At 44.2% G+C, this 20,377-nt stretch overlaps 1 protein-coding gene and 1 long non-coding RNA gene across 2 annotated transcripts in view; both read right to left on the bottom strand.

Annotated features, from left to right (window-relative positions):
- Window positions 1–3,658: 3,658 nt before the first annotated feature.
- Window positions 3,659–4,032, bottom strand: LOC147631031 (uncharacterized). Its single transcript, XR_015267513.1, has 2 exons — window positions 3,895–4,032; window positions 3,659–3,774 (listed from the first exon to the last, which is right to left on the bottom strand). It is a non-coding gene; the product is annotated as an uncharacterized LOC147631031 (long non-coding RNA).
- A 412-nt stretch (window positions 4,033–4,444) lies between these two features.
- The window catches only part of LOC147631030 (uncharacterized), a 76,770-nt gene continuing 60,837 nt past the window's right edge, over window positions 4,445–20,377 (bottom strand). Inside the window, exons 17-27 of the mRNA XM_086809133.1 lie at window positions 10,678–10,753; window positions 10,431–10,527; window positions 10,267–10,336; window positions 9,999–10,178; window positions 5,737–5,859; window positions 5,576–5,659; window positions 5,228–5,412; window positions 5,003–5,141; window positions 4,843–4,917; window positions 4,641–4,757; window positions 4,445–4,558 (exon numbers count right to left, since the gene is read on the bottom strand). Coding sequence (XP_086665259.1) covers window positions 4,445–4,558; window positions 4,641–4,757; window positions 4,843–4,917; window positions 5,003–5,141; window positions 5,228–5,412; window positions 5,576–5,659; window positions 5,737–5,859; window positions 9,999–10,178; window positions 10,267–10,336; window positions 10,431–10,527; window positions 10,678–10,753 — 1,260 coding nt within the window. The remainder of the gene's footprint in view (window positions 4,559–4,640; window positions 4,758–4,842; window positions 4,918–5,002; window positions 5,142–5,227; window positions 5,413–5,575; window positions 5,660–5,736; window positions 5,860–9,998; window positions 10,179–10,266; window positions 10,337–10,430; window positions 10,528–10,677; window positions 10,754–20,377) is intronic.

Raw genomic sequence — 20,377 nt, 5'->3', positions numbered from 1 at the left:
ACACCACAACCCACTTGCCCCACTGCCAAAGCAATCAAATGTACTAAATCAAAGCATAATCTAGTGCTCGTTTATCAAAACCCTTTATCAAGAGATATGTACAGATCACCACCAATGCCATACCCACCTCCGACATTACCACCTTGTTCAACTTTTAAGAGCTTACCTTAGTCTTGCCAAAGTATGTGTTGTTAGGTCTTGCCTTAGAGCTACAAATGTAACCTCCCTTTGTGGGTGCGCTAACTTGTTTGTCACGTCCTCACTCTGTTGTCACACCGGAATGCTCCTTGCCAATTGGGTGAAGGTAGAGCTCTCTTCAATGAGATGGAGGCAAATAGGGATGGTCCTTCACGCGATGATTCTCTCTCACAAAAAGCAAGGGATGAAGAGGAAGCTAATACAAGAGGAAAATCTTCAACCAATCATTTCTACTGGCAAAACATGCAAGATTCAATAGCATACATGCAAGCAAGGAGAGGGGAGAGGAGTATTCTATTGCAAGGGAATAATTGTATATTGCTTATTGTCAAAAACTACTTATACAAGTGACTAGTTTTCAAACTAGTCTGGCCAAACTCTTTAAAATGGTACGTCTATTACTAGTCTTAAGCAAGTGTATACATGAAGTCCATAAACTTTTCCTATTTGACGTTACGCACAAGCAAGGTCGCTTAATATATTCTAGCGTCATCTTGCACACAGGATAAGTGTCTGTTTACGCAGGTAAGATGGCAAAGTGCCTTACAATAGGTCAGGCGGGTGAAACCATGTTAACCTATGCAGTGGTTAAACATGCCCTTCTTCTTGGTAACCACGTCCTTGCATCACCCAAGTAGATGGTGAAGTTGTTGTCGGGGTGGAAAGGTGTGTATGGTTCACCATGAAGTTGGCATATGAACTTAAGTGGTATCACGGCATGCAAGGTTAAGTGGGACCGATCCCCACAAATAGAGGTACGGCAAAGTAGTGAGAAGCAAGAGCTTCAAAGTTGCCCTCCTTTGCGAGGACAGGGAGCGATCTAATTGTCGAACCTACTTATAAAAACCTCTAAAGAAACTCAATGAGTATCCCAACCCTGTGTTGGAGAAAGAACAAATGAAACAAGCACAAGAGCTCCTGGGAAACGTGCAAACTACACTAGAGCCAGTCCTTGAGCAAGTGGTCGTGTATGAACACCACTGACCTCGCCTTGGCATATCCTTGACCCTATCCCAGAGCCAATCATAGAACTCTTCAGTGACCCTCAAAGCATTTCAAAGCTCTTCACCGAGCCCACAACCATTCTCAATTGGCCACAGAAAGAGCCGTCTTTGGAGCCTCTGACTATAGCCAAACACCAAATCGCTAGATGCCATGAAGGATGACTCAATGGGAGGTGAAAGATGACCTTTCATGGATAATAGTCACCACGACATTTTCTCCAACATGATTGGAGAATAAGAGAATATGATTATCTCTACATTTCTCATGCAAACATAGATACGTTAGAGATGTGTAACATTATACTTGTTCACATACCAACTATTTTAGAATTGCATACCAATAAGAGACGATAGCAAAACAAGTAAGTGTATGGGAAGCTCACTTTTGCTGACTCATGGATAATGTCAGCAAGCGAAGAGATGAGGACGGACAAGGGTGCAAAAAGATCAAGATCCCTATTTATTAGTGTAAGTGATCTTCATAAACATAATCAAGATCGTAATGGAGGTGGAGGCATATAAAAGAGGTTATAGCGAAAGGTGGGGTGTGTAGGAAAGAATCTTGATATCATAATTGCCACATAGGTGTTGCTCCAATGGAATAGTGACATCTCAAACATACCGTATGTACTAGGGACCTGATTAGATAGTCTATGATACTTGGACGTGTCTCCAAGTGGGAAACAAGAGGGGCCTGCCTACTAAATATGGCAAATAGAACATTCATTATTTATTATCAAATCATGGATAGCTCCCAATGATCCACCAAAATCCGTACCTTTTTCTATTGTCATCTAAGAGCCTCAGCTCTCGAATGTTGTTCGGAGAGGACTATTAGAGGCAATTCGAGCACGAAATGGAAGGGTTTTATCCCATGTGCAAAAGCATGGAAGTTGAAGAGCCATACATAGGCTAGAGTGGCACTTTGTCAACGCTCGGCCGCTATTTTTTGAGGGCAACACAAGGAGAGTTGGGGGTCCTAATGGAGGGGTTTACTCCAGTGTTGCCCAAGGGGGGTATGGTCAGGTTCGTGGTGCTCGCCTCTTGGTAGTGCATCGCTTGATTGTCCTAATGGCCAATGTTATGCTTCGTTGTTCCAATGTTGTTGTGACTTCACATGGTAACACAACTCAAGCGTGTGATCTTGGGCAAACCTCGCTCCTACCTTCAAGTAGCTCAAATGGAAGAGGATCGTAGAGGTGATTTGAGTAATAATGGTTAAGAGGTTTGTTGTTGGATTATACCATATGTAACGTGGTAAGTTAAATAGCCATCCTGGCACCTTGTCATAGTACTCTCCCCCCAGCCAATGTGTGGGGGGCAACACCCCCGGGTAAGGGAGCCCGATGGAGGGTTGACTGCGGCGCCTAGTCGCCCTGATGGCTTGGGTTGTGCTAGGACATGGTGGCACTACTGACCTCCATGTTATGATCTAACCACACAACACTAATTTGATCCGAGGTTACCATGTCTAGTCCGTCCATGACCTACCCACACAACACTAATTCGATTCTGGGTAGCCATGTCTAGCCCATCCATGGTCTCATGGACTCCTTGGCCCTATGCAAGGCACTCCTCTGTTACGATTACTTATCCATGTAGACAATCAATTCCCTTGCCGCCCTAATCTAAACCGTGTTGGCTTTTCAATACTCAAACGGTACTGCAATGAGGTCATTTCCAACAGTCTCATGTAACTCCAAAGAAAGAAACAAAATTTAAAAAAAAGGAAAGGGATAGTGGAGAGGACAGCCGAGGACCTATAAGAGGCATCTGGGGGAAGCAAACTAGCAAACTAGCAAACAAGGGCAACAAATCAACAACCGAGGCAAACACACACACACACACACACACAAAAAAACATAAAAGACAAGGCACCAAATAGGCGAAGTGAATGGAGGCTACGCTTAGCTCATGCATAAAGGCAGCCCTAAACACAAACAGAATAGACCTACATTCCGAGGAGCTTCACAATAGTTGTAACCTAAGCGTTGCAAAAAGCAGCAACACTCCAGCACTTCATGCCCGAACATGCTTGTTTTGTTCAGATGATATTTTAGATTACAAATGACGCAAAACAACTGGAAAAAGTGTTTTATTCTATTGATACTTATCAAATGACAATAGGGTATTTCACGCCCCTGCAAGCTCCAACCTTTGTTTACACAGTAAAACCACCACAATAATTTCGAATTTTCATTGTCAACATTCGATGACTAAACGTACTTACACAAGCTTCAGTGTTGTGTGCTACCCTAAGCTTTTGTTGTGCATGAGCACGCTGAATTTCAGCTTGCTTCATTATGTAGGACAGGTCATAATAGAAGGGCTCAACATCATAAACACACCAACACTTTTTGATCACATCACTAAACCAAGGATATCTTCTCCTTCTCTTTGAAATCGAGCTACATAACAACCTAGAGCATCTCTAACACACCAAGACCCTGCAGCTACAAAAAGAATTGGCACCCATTTCATGGTAAGTGTTCATAAACGTTCCAATGTTCCATCCAAGGGGGCATAGACAAACCCCAAAACCTAAATGTAGCCCTGATACATTTACCAAACCCTGTAGATTGATAGAACAAGCATCAAATGGGAGGTAAATGTGGAGAAAGAAACCAAATTTCAAATCTTGATTTGTTCTAAAAAAGGTTAGGTCAAATCAACCAAAATTGACACTACTAACCTCAAAAATAGGGTGCACAAGGTCCAAGGACGCCTTCGTGAGAAGATTCCATGCAAAAAAAACAACAGGACCAGGAAAGAGTGAGCCAGCAGCATTGTGGACAGATACATTCGCAAGTCTCTGTTTCCTCTTTTTTGTTGTATTGAGTGTACATTAGGATAGAGCCTCGACTAACACTATGAATAGCGGGGATGAAAAAACTTCTGCAAGATGTTCCATACGATTCCCAAGGTATGCAACGTGTTTCTTGCTACTATGACTACAAAACCCACAAGGGTACAACAAGCTAGTCTCTGGGAACAAAGACTTATATTAACTAGCAAATCAAACACTACAAAACAACTCAAATTGTGTCTAATCGAGCCGTACATGTAATGTACAATAATCAGGACACGAGGTGGTTTACTCAACTCCTGGGAAAACAAAGCTTGACTGAAAGCAAGCACAAGGCATGAAAAGGAAGACACCCAATTGGACGCCCATCCCACAACTTGGGAAATGCCAAGAAAATACACAATGAAACATCACTCTTGACATAGCCTGGCTGAGTCTACATGAAATAGCTCAGAGAAGCTTTCTTGCGGGAACCTCCTTCACCATATAGCTCATTCCACTGCAGCAACTCAGTCATGTTGGCTGAGTCAGAAGCCACGCTAGCACAAACCTGCATGCAAATTAAGTCAATATGAGCCCACACATGACAAAAGACATGAAATCATATCATCCTTTCTAATAGTGCCAAATACCTGCTCATGTGCACGGCGCATGTCGTCCATATTCAAAGGCCTTATGTTAACAGGGCTGCCCGCAGTTCCCACAAGGGGTGGAGGAGACCGACCTTCTGCAACTGCAGCTTCTTGTTCCTACCAAGATAACCACCATACACCATAAGAGCACAATTTCAAAAATCTTAACTACGGAGAAACCCGAATACATAATAGAGACAACAGTACTTTCACGTACCTTCTTCTCCCTGTCTAGAATTTCCCGAATTGGGCGGTAGGCAGCCATGACACACAAGTTCTGCAGAAATGACAGTAAGCACCCAGCTTGAAGTTCAAATAAGTAAGCTCAATTACAGCTTATATAAGGTAGGTGGCACACTAACCTTCAGATCACTTCCAGAGTAGCCATCGGTCATGCTAGCAATGTCATCGAAGTCTAGATCAGGAGCCACTTCCTCCTTTGAAAGTATGACGTTCAAAATCTTGGAACGATTAGCTGCATCAGGCAGATTTACCATAAGCCTGCCAACAAAACATTACAGATCTCTGTAAGAGCTTTGCTTGAACACTTCATTATTGAAGATCTCACTAGTACAGACTTCGCAGACCTCCGAGGAAGCCTGCGAATAACAGCTTCATCCAGGTCAAATGGTCGGTTTGTTGCTGCGAGCACAAGTACACGCTCTCTATCCTTAGTTCTTAGCCCATCCCAATTGGCCATAAATTCATTCTTCATCTTGCGCATGGCCTCATGCTCTCCAGGCTTTTCTCTGCGTCCAAGCATACTATCTACCTGTGCTCATTGCCAGTAAAAATAATCTTTCAAAAAACAGAATATTATTAACGTCTACCATTGCCAAAAGACTGTCACCTCATGCCTCATCTAACAGCACACGCTGCACATGCGAAACATAAAATTGAGCACTACACAATGACCAAATAGACTCTACAAATACCTCATCAACAAAGACGACGCTCGGAGATATCTTGCTTGCCAAAGTAAACACAGCTTTCACATATTTCTCTCCTTCACCAAACCACTGCCGTGAAAAACAGACACATCAAAAACCCTGATTGTTTGACATGCAACAACTCTTGAGTGTTGCCACCTACTTACCTTCGAAGCAATGCTAGACATCGAAATGTTGATGAAGTTTGCACCAGCTTCAGTAGCAACAGCTTTCGCCAGCATTGTCTTGCCTGTCCCGGGAGGCCCGAACAGCAGTATCCCTTTGCAAGGCTGCAAACATTAGTGATACTTAATAACAGTCGGACAAAAAGATTCTTCTCTCTCCCCCTTCCTCCCTCTCCCCGCCCAAAAAACCAAACCAGTTTCGTGCCCATTTCCTTCAATTTTCTTTTCCACTTGGTACATTTGTGCTTCACCCAAAATTTGGGATGCTCCATACTCTCCTCCTCTTGCGCCCGTACTCTGTCCTGCCCTGGTGTATCCTCAATTCTCTTCTTTCTCCTCTTTCTCCTTACCTTCTCCTGGTGTATCTTCAATTCTCTTCTTTCTCCTCTTTCTCCTTATTCTCCTTTTTCTCTCCTCCTCCCTCTTCTATAAGAGAACAGAGCCCAGATCCAGGACAAACTGCACAGCCATCCATCACAAGCTTCTTCAAAATCACATAGGAGGGCAGCACCAGACAAGGACCTTGAGGAACCTCCCAGGAGGACCGAATTTTCTTTTCCACTTGGTACATTTGTGCTTCACCCAAAATTTGGGATTCTCCATACTCTCCTCCTCTTGCGCCCGTACTCTGTCCTGCCCTGGTGTATCCTCATTTCTCTTCTTTCTCCTCTTTCTCCTCTTTCTCTTTACCTTCTCCTTTTTCTCTCCTCCTCCCTCTTCTATAAGAGAACAGAGCCCAGATCCAGGACAAACTGCACAGCCATCCATCACAAGCTTCTTCAAAATCACATAGGAGGGCAGCACCATACGAGGACCTTGAGGAACCTCCCAGGAGGACTGGACAACATACACAGCCAGTTCTCGTGCCATCACCACTCCCAGGAGTCACCCTAGACAGAGCTCATCAGCTGAAACACACTAAAACCCACTGCTCTCTGGCCCGAAGTGGACCTCCACACAGCAGCTTCAGATCCAGTAGATTCACCTATTTTGAGTGGATTGATGAAGAGGACGTCTCCCTTCTATTATTTCTCATTGACTTGTACCCCCGTTGTATGAGTAGCGAGTCTTTACCTTTTCAGTTCCCATGACTTCGTATTTTAATGGATTCATTGTACTACTTTTGGTCTCATAGACCCCTTGGGTCTTTTGAAGACGTTAACATAAGTTTCTTTCTTTCTTTCTCCTCACCTCTCCCTCCTCATCCCTTCTCTTCCCACTTCTCTTCCTCTTCCTTTTTCCTCTTTTTAGACCTTTACTTACACCCTTCATCGGCAAAGGTGCATCATCAATGTTATTAGGCAGCACTTCTTACATGAGCTCAGCACCGAGCAAAGGTTGGCAATCAGATTGTTTGTTTCTTCAAATCCATAGTTCAGTCCTAATCCATTTTGCTTAGCCATGCTAATATATTTGTTATATTCTTTCACAATCGAAAAAAGTGAGTTTTCAGGTAAAAAATTTTAGTGCAATGCCCTGCACGTCAATGAGTTACTTCATGATTTGGATTGTGTTGCATATTCCGTTTCATTGCATCATCTTTTTGGACCAGATAATCTAAATCTAACTTCAGTTGCCAACCAAACTTCTTGTTGGATGAAGGTTTACATGAAGTAACATGTGGAAATACAAATCTGAAATTTCCAAACAGCTAGCTTAACTTGGGATTAAATGCACTTTAGTTGGCCCTAGATGGGTCTGAGCTTTCATGTCAAGGTGTGGATACATCCACTGGTCAAAACCTACATGTCAACCATGGCAAGGAGGAAGAGAGACACGAAGTGTAGAAAGAGAGTATACAAGATTGCACAACTCAAGAAAAGATTGATTGATGATTAACCTCCACTCAAGTAGATGATTTTCATAGGCTAGAGGGTACCCTTATCTTTTGACACATACCTAGGACACGTTCATACATCCACTTGTGGCTATAAGCCCTTGTTCACACAAAAGTACACAATGCACACACATGGTGAATACACACACGAGCTCAAAAACCCCAACAAAACCCCCTTCGGAGCAAAGGCGGAGTGGTGCTGGAGAAGACCTCCAGTAACAGCATCAATGATGACCTCTCGAATGCACACCACTGGTGCCAACACCCAGACCTCAGGTCAACAAGGCATGATAAAAGAAGCTATATCACTGATAAAAGGAGCTATATCACTAGGAAAACTACCTGGTAAACTTTTACCAATCTCCTGCTACCTCGAGATCCAATTGTGCATACTCGTTAACTATGAATATGTCACATGCCACAATTTTTACAATAGCATATACGAATGCTGTAAGTGAATTACCAAAATCCTACAGGTCAATTGCCTGGGAAACTCCTCGCGAGATATGTGTAACTGATTCTACCAGATAAAACTTTATGTCACTAGGAAAACTACCTGGTAAACTTTCAACCAATCTCCTGCTACCTCGATCCAATTGTGCATACTCGTGAACTATACGAATATGTCATATCCCACAGTTTTTACAATAGCATATACAAATGCTGTAAGTGAATTCTTGAAGCGCACCTAGCTGTTACCAGCAGTTTCAACTGAGGCATGTCTCTCTCTATTGGCAATCTACTCGATAGATTCTCTGTAGCTTGATCCAAGTGCCTAAACTATGTGAATGGCTTCCAAATGGCAAAAATAAACAAGACAACTATAATCAATTGCCTAAAATATATCATTTACAAATGATGGGCGACCAATACTAGTTACCCATCAACAATTTACATACCAACAACAATCTGAATATTCAATGCATATTGTGATGAAGCCATGGTTGATATAAATCATTGGACAGTCAATTCAACAGGTCCTTCAATAAATACGGCTGGTACATGCATAGTTATATCAAAAAATGGAGCTCATAATCAACAATTAGAGTTCATAAATAAGCAACTAAGATTCAATAATCAATTTATGTCCAAAAATCAACAATTAAGGTTCAATAATTAACAATTATATCATCAACGGCCATAATTAGGCTCAATAATCAGCAATTAAGCCCAATGACCAACAATAGATCTCAATAAACAACAATTAAGGCGAATAATCAACAATTAACACTAGTTTAGAAATAGGACATAAATAATTTTATGTTTTGTCAATTTAGATAAACACGTAGATTTTTGTTGGATGCCTTTTGCACCCGTCTCTTTTGAATTATCATATTACATATCTAAAAAAACTTGACATTTTTACCAAGCACAACCGACCCCTCCATCATATCCATTTCAAGTTTTAAAATCAAATTTTTGTTTTCCATCCAACCAATACTTTTCCCATATTGTTAGAATAATGTAGATTGAGCATGGATAAGGAAATTATGAAATAATGTTTTTTATGAGAAATTTGATTTTTTAGCATACCTATGAAATGACACTTTTATGTCATGTAGTATTACCAAACTAGGTTAAAGGCGGAGCAAAACAATGGAGGGAAGAGAAAAAAAGTTGGTGGCTCTCTAAGTTTAAGACGAAAATAGATGACGGCTCTTGCAAAATGTATGTATTTGTCTAGTTTATTTGCTTAAATGTTGTTTTGATATTAGTGAATGTAAGTCGCTAACCAAATGTGAAAAGGTGAGAGATTTCAGATGCATATACTTGATGATGTCATGGGCACATGTAATTACATGGATCCTGGCCACATGGGCATATTGGGTGACAAGCAAGGTATCATTGTGAGATGATGCATGTACATACCCTCTTGAAATTTAATTGATGTACTCTCTTTCTCTCAATATGTGAGAGAAGTCTAATGTGAGACACTTTGATTTTGTCCCATGTTCATAAACTTATCATTGTGTTACTCTTTAAACATTAAATTAAGAGCTTTGTTATATCTATATACCTAGATAAAATCCAGGAACATGCCCAAATTCACCTTTTAGGAACGTGCATGTTATATACTCATGGTAGTCAACCCACAAGACTATATAACTATCAACTCCATTATGCATAGTATGGACTAGATACTACGACATCCCCACTAACGTCCTCAATGCCCAATAGTGGGTGTAGAACTCTGTATCAAGGTATGCTCTCACACACGCACTCCACACACACATAAAAGCATATATTCACACAAAGCTCTTCATACTGAGTTTCTGTCAAACCTCTACCTATGTCAATTTTTCAAAAGTTTGGGAAGGAAAGAGAGGGGGGAGGAGCGACAATAAGATAACAAATTTTAAATCAATTGAGTGACTAAGTTAAAGAAACCTTCACTGATTTTGCATACCTTTGTCAACTGACCTTTACAAAACAGCTCTGGCCTTTGCAAAGGAAGCATAACTAGTTCCTTGAGTGTCTCCTTAACATTCTCTAGAGCCCCAATGTCATCAAAAGTCACTCCAATGTCACTTGGTGGGATAACCTCAGAAAGCAGCCTTTTCTCAAACTCGTTGTCTGTTACAATATCCTACACACATAACAGCAAGACGAGGTAAGTGCTCTTGTACAGAAACCATTTTTTTATTGAAATCAGTTTAACCAATTTGTGGTCATACCTTAAGAGTCTTCTTTAAGCTACGAGATTCATTTTGTACCGCCTGTAAAATATTTAGGCCATGGACAATACTGCAAAAAAGAAACACCAAAAAGACAAAATAAGCACTTAAATTGCAATTACAAGATGCTAACAGAAATAACTCCAAATGCAAATTGAGGTCACCTTTCTGTGGACAAAACCAACTTGTTGTTCCTAATATCCGGTTCTTGACAATGCATCAGATGATCACTCATCGCCCAACCAACTACCCTTTCAGTACCTATAACAGAAAGACAAATCCATGTTTTAAAGAAAAAATACCTGCACCACGTGAATGCGATAATAAAATGTCTACCTTTCCTAACCCAAGGACTAGATCATTTGCTGTGAAGGGACAGAAGCCTGCAAGACCAACTTAAAAAGCACTCACTCTCATTTGTAAGTGCCTGATCCTTAACAAAGACAGCAGAAAGACCATCGCACTCCACATTGTTCCGTGCTAATACCTGCAGGGTATTATTAAGTAGTACTAATTAAAATCTCTCTCTTTTGTACCATACATGGACACTATTGTATCACTTTTGGTCTCATAGACCCACTAGGTCTTTTGAAGACGTTTAATCTCTCTCTCTCTCTCTCTCTCTCTCTCTCTCTCTCTCTCTCTCTCATGTCCCATGTTCTTGGTATTCCATCATGAGATTCCATGGACAGTTTTGTATCACCCTGATGAGATAGCTTTGTTTTGTTTCTATTTTATTTTCCGTTCCATGATGAGATATGCCATGCACATTATTGTATCACTTTGGTCTCATAGGCCCATTGGGTCTTTAGTAGACACATCCTCTCCGACCTCGACCCCCACATCCCACTTGATGAGTTTACTACACACCTCTCAGCCACCCTCCATACGTCCGCTGCAGCCGCCTTCCCACACTCCAGAGCCACCCCTACATCACCAGGAGGGACTGTTGGGGTAAAGGCACTATGCCCACCCTTATAGTGTGTACAAGCCCATAAGTTATAGTACATAGTACACTTAGTACTTTTAATGTACTAAGTGCACTATGTGTACTAGTGCAATATACATGTGTGATAGGGGAGTCACACACTCATTCCCATGAGTTGACTTATCCCCACAACTCTCTCTCTCTCTCTCTCTCTCCCTTGTTTCTCTGTGTATGTCTCCCACATGAACTCTAAACCCTAATTCTCTCTCCCATTCAACTGGTATCAGAGCTAGTTATTTTTCTAGGGTTTCGTCGCTGCAGAGAACCTGCGTGTGCTGTATGGATCTGCGTGTTACATCATAGCAGGGGTTGGTCGCCTGTGAGTGCTGGTTCTCGTGTGTTGGGCGCAGCCTGTGTGTGAAGAGGCCAGAAGCGACCAGATACAGGCAAAAGGCAGCTGAGCAGGTAGCCTACGCTGCCCAGCAGGCAGCAGCCGCGCTAGCCAGCCAGGCGCCTACAGCAGCTAGGCGAGCATGGAGCCTTTCGAGCGTAGCTGGAGGAGTCGGGCAGAAGTTTAGCATTACGGCTGGCTACTAGGCGGAGTCTGCGAAGCAACGCGTTGGGCGGACAGCGCTGGCGGGCGGCGCTCAGCTCCACGTCACTTTCTCCAAGGCGCTTTGCTCCACGTCACCACTAACCTGCACCTGCCTCTTGGCGTCGAAGCAAGAACGCGTACCCCTCCGCCTTCATACGCGTTCTTTGCACTCGATGATCTCTCTCAGCACGGCAGCAGAGTCGATGCAGCCGAACATGGGCAGCTTCCACATGGTCCAGAAGCCATCTTAAGCACGCTTGAAAAGCCCTCCATCTGCACAACTAGCCACGGGCGCCTCCTCCGTTTCAATACGACTGTAGAAGCCTGACGAGCAGCAGCAGCATCATCGTGCAGCACTCTTTCTGCAGCAGCATCAGCAAAACCCCCTTTCCTGCAACAAAAAAAAAATCAAAAAATTACAAGGTATCTTGCTTCAATTTTTTTTTGGGATTTGCAATTGAGCAGGTACAATCATCAATTGAGCAGATACAGGTGCCGAATTGCTCAATTTTTGAGCAAAATTGGCAAAATTGGGTGACATTGGTCACAATCAGGATTAATTTGCAAGAAATTGGATGTCAAAATTTGGGGCTTTTGATGTAATTGTGCAATTAAGCATTCATACATGCTGCATGATGTGAGAAATCGCACATTCGAGCAAAATTGCAGCAAATTGCAGTGCAAATCAAGGGGCTTTTGTGCCGATTTGGTTGATTTGCATGCAGGCAATCGCATTTGATGCTGTGGACAATGTGTTGATGCCTTACAAGCACTCAATGTGCCTGTAAATCAAGGGGCTTTCATGTATTGAATGTATATGTGGCCAAGGGGAAGCATCGCGAAGACTCTGGATGCCTTCATGTGCGTCAATGTACCATGTATGATCAGCAATTGATCTTAAATCAAGGGGCTTTTCAAGATTTTATGCTTGTTAAGCTTGGCAAAGCAGCAGGCAAGACTTTTATGCCTTGAATCCTCAGAAATCAGCTTGCAATCAAGGGGCTTTTGCCAATTTCTGTTCGGGACTGTTGTATGCAGTGTACGAGACTGTAAAAGTCTGATTTTCACTCATTTGGACAGCCAGGAGAGCATTTATTGCTACTGTACCTGCTGGTACAGATTTGGTACAGCTTTGTACAAGTTTTGGCATGGCTGCACATTGATTTGAGTGAGCAAAAGGTTCATTTACAGCTGCTGTATTTGCCGGTACAAGTTTGGTACATCATTGGTGAGCACTTAGTACTGCTGTACAGTACTTTGGAAGGGGAACAGAGCACATTTAAGGTGCTGTCCTAAATCTGCAGCAACCAGATTTTGGTGATTTCATCACATACAGTGGGAGGAGAGTTGCATTTGTGCTTCCGCAGTGGGAGATAAGCTTGGGAGAACAACTGTGAGCACTTTGTGTGCTTTTGGTGCAGTGTTTGCACATTTTGCAGGGAGTCAGGCATTGACAGGTTACATATTGCTATGGCAACCACAGGTGAGAGCTCTTCATTGCTTCACATCAAGAAGCTTTAAGGCTCACATAACTATGATATTTGGCAAACCCAGTGCTATAATGTGTTGCTCCAGAAGAAGCAGCACAAGCCTATCAAAGAAAGGGGTGTAATGCCCGCTTCTCTTACTGCTGAAGAGTGGGAAGATATGGATGAGTTGGCAAGATCTACTATCATGTTGTCTGTGTCAGACTCTTTACTTTTCAGCATTCGTGAAGAGAAGACAGCTTGGGGAATGTGGCAAAGATTGCAGGACTTGTATGCCCAACAAAGTGCCTCAAGCAAAGTGTATTGGTTGAAGAAACTCATAGGTCTTCAGATGAAGGAAGGGGCGTCTATGACAGCCCATTTAAATGAGTTTAATGGTATTGTCAGCCAGGTCATTAATCAAAAGTTGGCAATGGACGATGAGTTCAAAGCCACTTTTCTCTTATGCACTTTGCCAGAGAGTTGGGACACATTCAGGACAGCCACTAGCAATTCGAATGCTATGCTGTCATTCGAATGCTATGCTGTCATATGCAGATGTTGAGGGTGCTCTTCTTCAAGAAGAGATGAACAGGAAAAACAACTCTGTTGGAAAGTCCAATGCAATGAATGCACGTGGTAGATCCCAGCAAAGGGGTAAAAGCCAAGAACGGGGAAGGAGCAAGTCTCGCTCCAAAAAGGATTTGGAATGCCATTATTGTGGCAAGAAGGGACACATTAAAAAGCAATGCTACAAATGGAAAAATGATCAAAAGGAAAAGGGAAAAGGCAAAGACAAAGACAAAGATGAAGCCAAAGATGTAAAGCCAAAGGGCAAAAGTGGAGTCAAGATTGAGGAAATCAATGTGTCACATGCAGGTGACAGTGAGGATGAGGTCCTATTTACGTCTTCACTTGATGCCCATTCACTTCTTACAGGTGGTCATGGTATGCACTCATGGATCATTGATTCAGGTGCCTCCTTTCATGTCACAGGTTGCAGAGACTTGTTTGTCAGGTATACTGCTGGCAATGAAGGAGTGGTTTATTTGGGTGATAACCATGCATGCAAGATTCTTGGCAGAGGTGATGTGAGGCTTGTGTTTTCAGATGGCTCACAGCTTATGCTCCATGATGTCAGGCATGTGCCTGAGATCAAGAGAACCTGCTTTCTACTGGACAGCTTGATGATGCTGATTATGTTACCACATTTGGTCGTGGAAAGTGGAAAATTAGTAAGGGCTCACTGGTTGTTGCCAGAGGCTCTAAGGTGGACACTCTTTACTTCATGCATGCTGGTGTTTGTCACCATGCTAATGTAAATGCAACCGAGCTGCCGGAAATCTCTATGTGGCATAGCCGGTTGGGACACATGAGTGTCAAGGAAATGGAGCAATTGTCTCGTTTGGGTTACTTGCCTTCTCTAAAGTTTTCAAGTTTTTAGTTTTGTGAGCATTGTATATATGGTAGGCAACTACCGTGCCCCCACAAGAAAGCTCTTGGACAGAAAGATGCTCAGTTAGAGCTTGTGCATACAGATGTATGTGAGATGCCTCAGCTTTCTTTGGGAGGGGCAAAATATTTTGTGTCTTTTATAGATGATGCCACACGCAAGGTGTGGGTCTATCCTCTTCGTTTGAAGAGTGATACATTCTCAGTGTTTTAGAAGTTTGTTGCTCATGTTGAGAATCAAACAGGCAAAACACTGAAGGCTTTGCGTTCCGACAATGGTGGAGAGTATATGTCCAAACAGTTTCAGGACTTTTGTGATGCTAAAGGCATCAAGAGGGAGCTCTCTACTCCTTAAGATCCTCCACAAAACGGGACAGCAGAGAGGATGAACAGGACTATTCAGGAGAAGGTCCGTTCTATGTTGTCACATGCTGCGCTACCTCATGGTTTTTGGGCTGAAGCTGTTATGACAGCCGTTCATCTTATAAACAGGTCACCTAACACGAGGCTTGGTGGGAAAGTGCCAGAAGAAGTATGGACAGGGAAGCCTCCGTCATACAAGCACTTGAGAGTGTTTGGTTGCGTTGCGTATGTGCACATACGCAGGGAAATGCGCACCAAACTTGATCCTAAGTCTCACAAATGCATATTCCTAGGATATGGTGACAGAGGTGAAATGGGGTATAGACTTTGGGATCCCGTGAATAGAAAGATTATACGCAGCAATGATGTCATTTTTGATGAAACATGCATGTATAAGGAGCCTGCAAGGCAACAGGAGCCTAACAGAGTCATCTTTGATGATGATGGACATCATGGACAACAACCAAGGGCTGTAAATCAGCCATTACAGCAGCAAAACCAGCCCTTAAATGGTGCTGAAAATGGTCCAAATGGACAGCCAAAGATGGCAGAAGATATCCCTATGGATATACCACAGTTAGAGGAGATACCGGGCATGATTTTTCAACCTTATGGCATGGAACAGGAGCCACCAATAGGTGATATGCAGGCTGGACAGCAACCTGCAAATGATGGTCATTGGGTACGGAGGTCCACAAGACCCTCCAGAGCCCCTGACAGGTTTGTTCCAGGGGTTGACTACTTAATGCTTACTGACTGTGGGGAGCCCTCATGTTATAAGGAGGCTTTACAGAGGGCAGACAAGGCTCTTTGGGAGCGTGCCATGAAGTCAGAGATGGATTCTCTGCACAAAAATGGAACATGGAAGTTGGTGCATTTGCCTGCAAGCAAGAAGGTTTTGCCATGCAAGTGGGTTTACAGGCTCAAAGTTGCACCAGATGCAAAGCCAAGATACAAAGCCAGGTTAGTGGCTAAGGGCTTCAAGCAAGAATATGGTGTGGACTTTGAGGAGATCTTCTCTCTAGTGGTCAAAATGACCACACTTAGAGCTGTGTTAGCTTTGGTTGCACATGATGATCTGGACTTGATTCAGATGGATGTGAAGACTGCTTTTCTTCACAGTGATCTCCATGAGGAGATATATATGCAGCAGCCAGAGGGTTATGCAGTGAGTGGAAAGGAGAAGCTTGTATGCAAGCTGAAAAAGAGTCTTTATGGGCTCAATCAGGCACCAAGGGAATGGTATCATAAATTTGATACATTCATGAAATCTCAAAATTTCAAGAGAAGTGACATAGATCACTGCTTATACACCAAGAAAGCTTTGGATGGCAGTCTATTGATCCTCATCTTGTATGTTGATGATATGTTGATTGCCGGGAAATCTCGTAAGGAGATGGATACCTTGAAGCAGAGGCTGCATCAAACCTTTGATATGAAGGATTTGGGTGATGCAAATCACATCTTGGGTATGCGGATACTTCGGGACGGAAATCAGCATGTGTTGCATTTGTCTCAGAAGCAATACATTGGCAAAGTCTTGCAGAGGTTCAATATGGACGGGGGAAGAAGACTAGTACTCCTTTGCCTCCATATGTGAAACTCAGTGCTATGGACAGCCCACAGTCAGATAGTGGCAGGGCTGATATGGCCAAGATTCCGTATGCTTCAGCTTGTGGCAGTCTCATGTATGCCATGGTTGCTACTAGGCCGGACATTGCATTTGCAGTGGGAGTGGTTTCTAGATACATGGCCAACCCTGGCAAGAAGCATTGGGAAGCAGTGAAAGGTGTCATGAGATACCTGAAGGACCTGCATGGTTACACAGATTCGGATTATGCCGGTCATCCAGATAATCGGAAGTCTACTACCGGTTATGTGTTTACATTCACAGGAGGTGCTGTGTCATGGATATCCAGGATGCAGAAGTGCACTGCCTTATCTACTACAGAGGCCGAGTATATTGCAGCCACAAAGGCTTGCAAGGAGGCATTATGGCTATCTCGGTTAGTGGTTGATTTGGGTTATACAGGGGATATTCCATTGTTGCATTGTGACAGTCAGAGTGCCATCCAGTTGGCAAAGAACCGTGTCTTTCATGCAAAGACAAAGCATGTGGATGTGAAGTATCAGTTCATCAGAGAGGTGATAGAGAACAAGCAAATTCAGCTTGTTAAGATTCATAGGGATGACAACCCGGCTGATCTGTTGACAAAGAGTTTGCCTCCGAAGCGGTTTGCTCATTGCAGACACTTGATGGGCATTGGATGAGGCCAGTTTCAGCCTTGATATGGCCTTGTATATTATCATGTACATGCTGATTTTTTCTTTTCCTTCATTTAAGGGCACTTTGCCTTTAAGTGGGAGGTTGTTGGGGTAAAGGCACTATGCCCACCCTTATAGTGTGTACAAGCCCATAAGTTATAGTACATAGTACACTTAGTACTTTTAATGTACTAAGTGCACTATGTGTACTAGTGCAATATACATGTGTGATAGGGGAGTCACACACTCATTCCCATGAGTTGACTTATCCCCACAACTCTCTCTCTCTCTCTCTCTCTCTCTCTCTCTCTCTCTCTCTCCCTTGTTTCTCTATGTATGTCTCCCACATGAACTCTAAACCCTAATTCTCTCTCCCATTCAGGGACTGTCCCACAGAATAGCTGGTACGACGAGGAATGTCGTGATACCCGAGCCCGTCTACATCGGGAGATGGCACTAGGATCCACCACTCACTAGCAGGCGCGAGTGATCTTTCGACGTCTCACACGGAGAAAGAAGAGAGCCTACCTAGCAAGGCTTGAGCAGGAGCTATCCCAGCTATTTCTTGGAAGGGACCGTAAGGAGGCCTGGAGGATCTTCCAGGATCATCGCCTTCCAACTCCGATTACTTCACCCAGCACCTGGCACACCTATGCCACCTCTCTCTACCATGTCCCCGAGCAACCACCTCTCCCCCATCCACCCGAACCTCATCCCCCACACTCTTCCTTCTTTCACCTCAGCATGGTGAGAGATGCTATTGACAGGATGCAGACTGGGAGAGCACAGGATCATGATGGACTCCTCACCGAGCATTTCTCCCATGCTAGAGACACGCTAGCCCCTTTACTAGTTCACATGTTTAACAGGGCTTTATGTGAAGGCTTCCCCGTGAGCTGGTCATCGAATACTATTGTACCTATCTTGAAAGCAGGTGACCCCATGGACCCCAACAACTATAGGACTATCATGATTGGTCACACCTTGGCCAAGATTTATGGTTCGATTTTGGAGCATGAGCTTAGTAGATGGTCCGAGGAGCAGAGACTCAGAGCACCAACGCAGGCAGGCTTTAGGAGAGGGCACTCCACACTAGATCATATCTTTACACTATGGGGGATCATTGAGGAGGGGAGCTCACGGGCAATGGATATACTGTTGCTTTGTGGATTTCCGCAAAGCTTTTGATACTGTCCCACGGGCCAGACTGATGAGGAGACTGCACGATATGGGAGTGCCAGCAAAGATGCTCTGGGGGATCATTACACTCTATGAGTCAATCACAGGCAGAGTAAGGGCTCCAGGAGGTGACTCAGAGATCATACACAGCACTATCGGGGTGAAGCAGGGCTGCCCCTTGTCTCCTACTCTATTTGGTCTATACATTGACGAGATCTCAGATTACATAGACAAACAGGGAGGACCAGGAGCACATTTGGCAAGAGTCCTGATACCGATCCTCTTGTATGCAGATGATATTGTTCTTATTTCTGATTCACCAGAGGGACTGCAGAGGCATTTGGATGCATTACAGGTCTTTTGTGAGGACCGGGACCTTACTGTGAACCTTGGAAAGACTAAGGTCGTGATCTTTAACACCTCCTCACAGTGGACAAGTAGATCTGCAGTACAGTTTACATACAGTGGAGAGCCTGTGGAGTATGTTACCTCGTATGTATACCTTGGGATCACTTTTGCTGGACCTCAATTCTTGATGCGGAAGGCGGCCGACGCTAGATTGATGAGGGGATATGCAACCCTTGGCTCGCTAGAGAGGCAATGCTCACAGATACAGTTTCAAGAGCCGAGGACGAAGCTGTGGCTATTTGATACTCTAGTTACACCTGCACCACTGTATGGTGCCCCCATCTGGGGTCCTAGCTTATACCATAGGAGGAGACAAAGGAGAGCCGGCCGAGACAGATACAGAGGAGGTATATGATGGGTGGAAACTGATGGAGAGGCCCCTAGTGGCGATGATCTCACCCATGATTAGGAGTAAACCATCAGTGCCACATGAGATTGTGCACGTAGAGATGGGGGCTGCACTGATAGTGACAGAGGCTCTACTCCAGACAGTGACATACTCGCATAGGCTATGGGAGCTTCCACTTGATAGATACCCCCGGCTAGCCCTGGAGTCCTCGAGACAGTTGACACTTGAGGGAGATACATAGTGCTGGTATGCACACGTAGGCACTTGGTTTGGCATGCACGGTATGCAGATGGAGGCACTCCCCCCCTTCCAGTACAGCATAGAGGCCCCATCATTTGCTCTCAGCCGCACAGAGCAGAACAAGGTTATCAAGAAGAACATTGTCAGACTGGATACTCAGAGGACATGGAGTTCACCTAGTCGTCCACTGGGGACAAAGATGGCCTTCTACAGAGATCACCTCCTATGCCTGACAGAGGATGGGTTCATCATCCGTCCACGCTACATGGACATACACCTTTCCTTTGGGGTGAGATGTGCGATCGGCCAGATCCGCACCTCGTCTCACCAGCTGAGAGTGGAGACCGCCAGATATGGGCCTAGGGTGGCCGCACCAGAGGACAGGATATGCTGGCTCTGTCACACAGAGCCCGAGACAGAGGACCATTACATATGCCGATGCCCCGTGTACTATGAGATTCGGGGGAGATTTCATTGCCTCTTTCGAGCTAGATTCGCACCACTTTCCAAGATCATGGACTTCCCGGATCAGCGATGCCTAGGACTTTTTCTTCTAGAGCTCCATAGACACAGGATGTCCTTAGTGAGATCCAGATCAGCTGTACTTGCTCGAGGACCAGCACAGAGAGGCCTCCAGTCCTCCTGGCTGCCCGACTGCCTGTAGAGAGTCTCCCGCCTGGCGCCCGTTCCTGGCTGAAGCCCATACGTGCAGCCACCTGGCATAGAGAGCCTCCCACCTGACACCCGCCTGGCTGCCCGACTGGCTGCAGCCCACCTGGCGCCCGTAGCTGACTGTAGCCCATCTGGTCGCCCATTGCACAGCCGCCTGATCACTCATACGTGCAGCCTGACGCCCATGCTACAAA

Source organism: Cibotium barometz, chromosome 15, assembly GCF_041138505.1.
Source record: "Cibotium barometz isolate CiBa-2024 chromosome 15, ASM4113850v1, whole genome shotgun sequence".
NCBI lineage: Eukaryota > Viridiplantae > Streptophyta > Polypodiopsida > Cyatheales > Cibotiaceae > Cibotium > Cibotium barometz.
This window is presented reverse-complemented; position numbering and strand designations above follow the sequence as displayed.